The following is an 8545-nucleotide window of genomic DNA, read 5'->3' as shown; positions in this document are numbered from 1 at the left end:
GCAATATAAACACTTATATAGTTATTTATAGTTGTTGTTTTGTTTTGTTTGTATCTTTTTATTATAATTAGATTTTTAAATCGCACACCACTGAGAAATAGGAACATTTTTCTATTCATTCAACCGACAACCCGAACCTAATTCGCTGTCGGACTACTTCCGGTGCGGTTGTAAACACAGTCGACTACCCACGTGCTTCTGTGAGGAGTAAAAATGGTGAGTTTGTGGTGTTGTAGTGTGTTTATAGACACTCACCCACTGCTGTGTGTCTTTGTGTTCCAGCCTAAGGCCAACAGGACCAAGGACAAGGACAAAGCGGTCCATCCGTACAGCAGGAAGGCGGCCTACATGAACCGAGAGGAGGTCCGTCTGAAGAAGAAGGACCGGTGAGTGGAACACGAACCCAACTTTACTCCTGAACAACAACAACAACAGTTTACAGCTTCTAATGACAGTATGTAGTGGTGCTGTGTGACCACTGAGTCAGTACCTGCTTTACAGGGAGAGAAAACACATTATAAATCTATCAATGTTGCCAGAAATGATCATCACGATTATTTGGATGAATATTTTAATCACCATTATTAGTCCTGTCAGAGAAAACATCTGTACTTTTATTTGACTACTTTTTTAACAAACACTACGTTAGGGCTGCACGATTTTGCCAAAATAAAAACAAACCTAATTGCTAGTTTTCTGACAGATAGTGAGATTCTATTTACGATCTTGAAAAATATTTTATACATTTAAATGCACATGCGTTTAAAAAAAAAAAATTCCCCCAAATTCTGTTTTCCTCAAAAAAAATTAAAATTCCGTTTTTTTTTTAGAAATATTAATCAGTTTTTTCCAAAAATATTAGTTTTTAACTCCTGTGAGGAAATAAAATAAATACTAATAAATAAATTTAAAAAACCCATAGTTAAACAAAACTGTATGTAAAAAAATAAAGTAACATACAATTAAAAAGAAGATATAAGTTGTACTGTGAGGAAGCATAATTAATTCTAATAAAAAAGAAAACTATAAACAAAAACATATGTCAAAAATGAAAATGTATTTTAAAATAACGAGTAAGACACATCTAATGAGTGTTCCCCAAAACATTTCCCCATTTAAAGAAAAAAAAAACATCCTTTTTCTCACGGTGACAGCGTTTCAACAGTTGATTCCGTTTTTTTATTTCATAGGACCCTAGTGTGGTTGTTGTTAGCGCACACAAGCTTGTGTCCTGTAACCATCTCTGATTGGCCAGCAGCCCAGGAAGGCCGTTCTCGGCAATTCTGATTGGTGAACATATATATCACTCAAATAATGAAGATGGAAGAAAAAAACCTCAGCATCTGAGGTTATGTTATTGCAGTAGTGAAAACCTCAATATTGATGCAATGAAGGTTAATCGTTCAGCCTTATCTTGCACCCTGAGCTGGGACGGCCTGGGGATGGAAGCATGAGGGCGTGAAATCTAAATTTTAGTCACAAAGTAAATGCAACACTAAAGCTTTGGTAGATACTGTATAACTTTTTATGACACACAGATGTTTTTGTCCCTGCCCTGGAGTTCAGATCTTCTAATAAAAAACTAATTTGGGTATTTCTGTGACATAATTGGTTTGTGTTTTGCTGCAGGCAGAAGACTGAAAAAGCATCCCGTTTATATAACACTGGTAAGTCTACTTAACATTTCCAGAATGACGAGTTAACATCTGTTCTTTAAAGCTTAAATATTTCGCTTTTTTGTGTTCCAGGTGAGAAGCTGTTGTGGTTTCAGAGTCAGCTTGAGTCAACAAAGACGAGCTTCACTAAAGAGGACGCCTGTGTCATCATTGAAAGGTCCGACACATTTAGTCTCAGTTTTCAGCCACTCAACTGTGCACTGAGCTCTTCTTCTCTGCTTCATTGTCTACTACCAAACTGCAGTTGGAACTCTCGCCCTGTGAGATCATTTTTAGGCCATTTTTAGTTTTAGGCCACAGTGGAGGATTCCTTTAATACAAACACCTGTTTATTATCACAATATGTTATTGTAAATGTTAGTCTGATGTAATGCTGGGTGATGTATCAATATTTTAATTTATATTGATATATATTAAAGCACGATATCACACGGGACAATATTGTTTATATTGATATTGTTCAGTTTGCATTAAAAAAAAGCAATATATTAATTTCCATTTACCGCAAATCCGCACACAAAACCCCTTCTGCTCCGCCTCCCTCGCACTGAGGAGACAGCCCCTCCTCCTCCACTTAAAGGAGGTCTCTGCGGGTCTTTAACTTTGTAAACAGGACTCAAAACAACTTGTTACCGTAACACTGCACGTCTATTGTATGCAGGGGAAGCTCAAACACTGCTAATATGTAATTTCAGACAGGACGGTAACAGAAAAGTAACAAAGTCTATGTGCTCAGTACGAATCAGGAAGTAGGCAGGTCTGACTCAACTCTGACCTTACGTTACAATGGCCCTTAAAGGGACAGTCCTCAGAAGGCGATCATTACAGTGCGGTACAGTGGTAAATGTTTATATATTATTTATGCCACAAAATTGATAGTTAATTATAATAATAATTAAAAAAAAAAACAGTACAGCACTTTGGTCAGCTGAAGTTGTTTTTAAAATGTGCACAAATGCACATAATTAGTTTTCTAAATGTTGATATTGTTCTTTACACTTATGTTAATAAAGGTCCCTGTGTGACATGTGGCTTTAACTGACTTACCTTAGTTTAAGGGTTTGCTAACAGGTGCGCTATGCTATGCTATGCTATATTAGTTAGGAGAAACCCCATTACATCACAGAGAAAACACATTGAGTATTGCCATTCTGGTTTGATTGTTTGCATCAAAGCATCATCTCAAGGCAAGGGCAAAATATCGAGATATATATCGTGATATAGCTTGAAAATATTGAGATATTTAAAAAAAAAAAAAAAAGGTCATATCGTCCAGCCCTAGTCTGATGGTTGTGTGTTCATGTTGAACATGGAGGCATTAAGGTGTGTGTGTGTGTGTTCAGGTACCTGCACAGGTTTGATTCAGAGCTGGAGCAGATTGAGCTGGTGAACGGGATCAAAGGTCGTCAGGGTCGTCTCCATAGCTCCAGAGAGGACGTTATCAAACAGACCATTGAGCGAGAGCGGGCGCAATTTGAGGGGGTGGGGTTTGGTGAGTCCTCACACTACACACACACACACACACGTCTGTGCACAAACGTACCTCTGCTAAACTCCTCCTTTTGTTTTTGTTAGAGATCCCAGACATAATCAATGCAAAGCATCTGAAAACATTCAGGTGAGTCAACATAACGTTTCAGGCTGTGTTTTAGTTTGTTTATTAGAATTGATTGAAGTTGATCTGTTTTGGCAGAGAGTGGACTGGAGATCTGAAGAAACTCCCAAACATTAAACTTCGAAAGTTTTCCAACAAAGGTGTGATTACACAGAACGATAAAGAAGAGGAGGAGGAGGAGGATTGTGGTGATGATGATAATGAGGAAGATGTGGTGGAGCATGAAGAGGATCTGAATGATGAACTGCTGGAAGACTCTAATTAAAGCTCCGTTGTGTAATGAAGAGCACATTTGCAGGAACTTGTTCAGCTCATGGTGTGTCCAGCAGAGGGCGCTGTGATGGAAAGGTCATTATAAAGAAGCCTTGTCAGTAAGTGATGAATAACTAAACACCAGCCTGAGGAGGAGTTAGAGTATCTACATTAGGTGTTTATTGCACAGAAAAAGAAGTTTAATTATAAACACTGGTTTTCATTGAGTCTTTAAATCTTTTAAAATGATGCTGTTTGATACAAAATGAGATAAAATCCCTCTAAACTAAGCAAAACATCAGAAATACCTGTTAACACCACCTTTAAACTATGAAGAGTGAAATAACTTTTCACTATGTGACATTTAAAGGTTTCAAAGGTCAGTTCAAATAAATCTTATTTTTTTTTTTTTTAGTCATAAGACTCTTTGGTGTGTGAAGAACTGATTGTCCAGAGTGAACATGGAGGCCTCAGTATGCGTCTGTCTAACAGCATCAGGCTGTTTATATTGTGTGTGTGTGTGTGCAGGGATATGCACCAAATACCTGTTTTTATGTTTACAATGTTACAGGTTTTTGTTGCATCGCAGCATTTCATAGACACAAAATGCTAATGACAGCAATACTTTAAAAAAAATATTTATTTTTTTGTCAGCCCATTCATTATACCAATGTAGAGATTAAAAGGCCTATATTGTACTTGTGGACATAAATGTTTGTGTTTAAGATACTAGTACATTACCCTTAAAGTTTGTATTAATGCAGCGTTTTAGGTAGGATCCGATTAAAGACAATTTTGTGCAAATGAAAGTATTTATTTAGCATTTGAACATTTCTTAGTGCATGGGTGATTATTGTGTGTGTGTGGTTAATGCTATTATGGTTAGTGCTGTTTATTGTAGGTGTTAAGATGCTGTTAAATGTTTCCTCTTTGTGGTTGTGGTACCAGACACCACGTCAGGAAGATATTCGCTCCACAAACACACACACGCAGAACTTTCTTGCTTTTATAGAGAGATTCATGCAAAGCAGTAATTAAACTACCAAAAGTTCTCATTGGGCTGCCATATTTGTTAAAGTGGTGTTACACGTTAGGACCATTTTAAGCTTTAGGCTAAAATAGACAATTGTACCAATTAACACACACACACACACACACACACACACACACACACACACACACACACACACACACACACACACACACACACACACACACACACACACACACACACATATAGTGATACTAAAGCTCTGGAAAAACAGCAAACCTTCCAGGCCTGTAGCAGCCTTCTGTACTGTAGTAATGAATACCTTTTAGATTTCATCTAAAGCAGACTGAGACCTCACCATTGCACTCTGAGGTTTCCATAATGCATATGTGTCAAACATAAGGCCCAGGGACCAAATCCGGCCCTTCAGAACATCAGATTGAGCTCGCTGGAGAAAGTGAAAATGACAGAAAACATGAATTATTCAGTTTGAAAGAATTAAATTTTTTTCCAAAATCCTGTAATTTTTCTCAACTTATTCCACAAAATGAACCCAAATTAAATAAAAATGTGGTCAATAAATAAAGGACATTTAAGTAGCTGTCAATTATTGCTTATGATATTGTTGATGCCTTCCATACTAATTTGTCTAATTTATCTTTAATGTGCAAACTTTGACACATTAATGTTGCAATAGTTCATTTTCACCCCTAAAACCTGTGGCCCACTTGTGTTCAAATTGGTCCGTATTTGGCCCTGGAACTAAAATGAGTTTGACACCCCTGCCATAATGTGTTTAAACTCATGTCAGTGCAGGTTGACAAAGTGCATTCTAAAGAAGGTGTGGCAGTGAACATTGTATTGCAGTCTTTCTTTCACATGTTCCCTCCGTTCTCACTTTTAGCCCTTTTTAGTTTTCACAGATCAATAAGTTTGCTTCAAAGCAGGTTTGAATCTTGAAATCAGAGCAGGGGCCAGCATAGAAACTATGCAGGGGTTCAAATCCCACCAGTTTGTCCTGTTCAAGAAGCAAAGCGTCATTCAGAACCCTTGGGCCAAACAGCTCATACTGGGTTTTGCACCGGCGCAACAGCGGCTTCCACAGACATGTCTGAATCCATCTGAGCCTCTGTGGGGCCCACAGGGGCCGCACTGACCGGTACCTCCACTGCCTCGTGTCTGCCGTTGCCGAGGGGGCTGGGCGGGTCCTTGTCGGGGCAGTTCTGCACCGTGATGATCCTGTTGAAGGCCTTGAGGCGGCGCCACAGCTGCAGGTAAACTTTGCACTGGATGTACATGAAGATGAGGCCTCCTGTGAAGCCGATGGCCACCACGATCAGCTTAGTCCAGAAGGGCCACTCCAGCACACCTGGAGACAAACACGTGCACACAAACTGCAGCTGTGAGTCCACATGAAATGTGTTTGAGGGAAAGTGGTGTGTGTGCAATGCTGCTCTTACCCTGCGGTGTATAGTACTTCAGTAGAGACACTCTCCACCACTCTTCTGAAATCAAGAGCGAGTGTAGTTTCTCTTTATTCTACTCTATCTCAATATCTCTACGGTCTATGATGTGCAATAAACACTGCTCAGTTTCCATAGAAGTATGGACGCCAGGTATATGCCAAAATAGTCTTTGAAAGGAACAATAAGAATGATGTGCAACTCATTTAAATCCCTGCACAATTTTAAATCCTTTGACTATAAAAGATTAAGGAAATCAATTATCTTAATTATGTTAAACAAACTCTGAATGAGTTCATCTGGACAAATTAAATAATCAGTTTAATTGTGATGCACATCATTACAAGTATTAATGCTCAACAAAGCATTCCAACTTTTTTGGAAAAAGCTACATGCTAATGATCAAAATGAGTGTTTCTTCTACATGGTGAGTGAATTATATTATTTGCACTGAGATTCACGTGTCTATCATCTCAACACACTACACTACAGGTGTGAATGTGGTCGACAACACAGAGGGGTCTACACACACTAACACGTGGATCACAAATAAACAACACCATCATTCATTGACCTTGAGGCATTTAATGAAAAGTTCAAAAGCTTTTAAATGGACTCCTACGGACAGACTTACCAAGATTTACCTTAAATAGAGATGTTTGATATTTGTTTATTTTTGTCTTACCTGATACCAATATACACATAAAGCCCCTCCCCCTCCAATATCCAGGTCACGCTACAGATATCTGTCTATGATAATCCACTTATTTGATTCCACATAAAACATTTGCGCAAAATATGAAACTAATGTGTTGTTAAAGTGAAATATCAATTTTTAATATGTCTCAACAACAACACATCGTTTTTTTCAATATTAGGGGGCAAATGGTGATCACTCAAGTATCCAATATAATCAATGAATTTATTGTATGAAAAGACAAACATATTTCATAAGAAAATACTGCACTACATGTAGTGGTAACCTCAGACAAAATATGGAGGGATTTATACTATTACCCAATATCAACTAATATTACATTTTATTATTATATTTATCTCTAGTTTTAATTCCTTAATTAAATATATAGATGTACAGCAGTTATTTAGGTATGTTCAGGATCTCTAATAATGAACACATGAATCATCAGCCATAACATAATGACCAACGTTTAGGAGAAAAACACCATTTATCTTTGGATTAGTGTAGCTGGGTAATGTGTGAGATTAATCAGGCAGTAAAGCTCAGGTTAATATTAGTGGAATTGTTGGAAACGGTCATGTACTGTATAAGGTGCAATCAAATGTGTTCATCATGTGGTTCTCTTTTTGTATATTAGCCACTGAGCTACTGGATGCTGGTTCTGATAGAAAGCAATCAGTCGTAGGTGGTCATGATATTATGGCTGATATGGGAACACTTCAGAGCAAAAAACACACCAAACCATGTGACCAGAGGCACAGAGTGAAGAGCCAATGAGTGACGTTACAGGCGTAGTCAGAGCCTCTGACCACCAGGTGGTGCTGCTGAGTTACTTTAGGGAGAAGTTAGATTACTCTTAGCAATGGGTTTGAATCTTATTCAATTTAAATGTTTGTCTTTTCAGAGCAGAAATAGTCTCTTTAAAAGCTACAATCAAAGGAACGATCGCATATAGTGAAAGGATGTGTAATATTGTTTTCATTTACAGGAAATAAAAGCTCTTACCTATCGACTAAAATGATTTTTCCTTACACTTCCTGCATCTTCCCCACCATTCAAACCTGCACTGTACTGTCTAGTGTGATTAACATAACGACACGTGTGTTAAACTCAAGGCCCAGGGGCCAAATCTGACCCTTTAAACCATCAAAATGGGCCCACAGGGGAAAGAAAGAAGGGCTGAGAAAACAGTGAAAATTACTAAATAATTTAGTTGTGGATACCTCAACAAAGGCGTGTAAAATATCTGGCGAATTTAAGCTCAGGAATTTTGGAAATAGTAAAAAATAGAAACTTTTGATGGGAATTATCTATTGAAATTAAGCAGAAATTGGGAGTAATTTGAAATCACTGTATCATATCCAAACATAATTATTGGCATCCATGGAAAATAATACATTTTGACAGTTTTATTTGGAAGTAGAACTTTACAATTATTCAAGTGGAGTTTCATTTAATTTGTCACAAGCAGTTTTCCCATGCTTGTATAACACGATGGAAGTCATTTTTACTCTCAGCAGCAGCTGAGTGATCACAGCTGCTGCTGCACGACGCACGAGTCCGTGTGGCTTCAAATGTAACTAAGTCTATATTTCTAGTGAAATATAATGTTTCACTTTATCGGAGCGCTGCACTTATTCCAGGTTTAGAAGCGCGTAGGAGGAAAAGGAATTACGCACACCGAAGAATGCGCGTAAAGCCAAATTTGAATGGGAACACCCACATTTCAGGGCTGCCCCACCCACAGTACATAACTTGGATGAAGGCACGCAGAGACTGACTTAAGTACAGGGGGAGAATAGCACACAGCCACAAACAGCGCCGCTGTACTGCCTTTTGGACTCACGC

The 8545-nt window shown here is 38.1% G+C and overlaps 2 protein-coding genes across 6 annotated transcripts in view; one reads left to right on the top strand and one right to left on the bottom strand.

The window, feature by feature from the left end:
• The first annotated feature begins 119 nt into the window (after positions 1–119).
• On the top strand, positions 120–3952 carry tma16 (translation machinery associated 16 homolog). Its single transcript, XM_028444402.1, has 7 exons — positions 120–216; positions 283–386; positions 1630–1667; positions 1749–1833; positions 3020–3168; positions 3252–3294; positions 3370–3952. Exons 1-7 carry the CDS (start codon positions 214–216, stop codon positions 3554–3556), a joined length of 609 nt encoding a protein of 202 aa, XP_028300203.1. The 5' UTR covers positions 120–213; the 3' UTR covers positions 3557–3952.
• Positions 3953–4722: 770 nt separating this feature from the next.
• Positions 4723–8545, bottom strand: part of marchf1 (membrane-associated ring finger (C3HC4) 1) — a 49275-nt gene continuing 45452 nt past the window's right edge. For 3 of the 5 annotated variants that reach the window (XM_028444329.1, XM_028444321.1, XM_028444337.1), the window contains 2 exons: positions 5995–6039; positions 4723–5903 (listed from right to left, as the gene is read on the bottom strand). In XM_028444329.1, the coding sequence (XP_028300130.1) occupies positions 5599–5903; positions 5995–6039 (350 nt within the window). In that variant the 3' untranslated portion in view covers positions 4723–5598. The remainder of the gene's footprint in view (positions 5904–5994; positions 6040–8545) is intronic. The other 2 variants (XM_028444344.1, XM_028444352.1) reach the window with 1 other exon arrangement.

This window comes from Gouania willdenowi, chromosome 1 (assembly GCF_900634775.1).
Source record: "Gouania willdenowi chromosome 1, fGouWil2.1, whole genome shotgun sequence".
In the NCBI taxonomy this organism is placed as follows: Eukaryota; Metazoa; Chordata; class Actinopteri; order Blenniiformes; family Gobiesocidae; genus Gouania; species Gouania willdenowi.
This window is presented reverse-complemented; position numbering and strand designations above follow the sequence as displayed.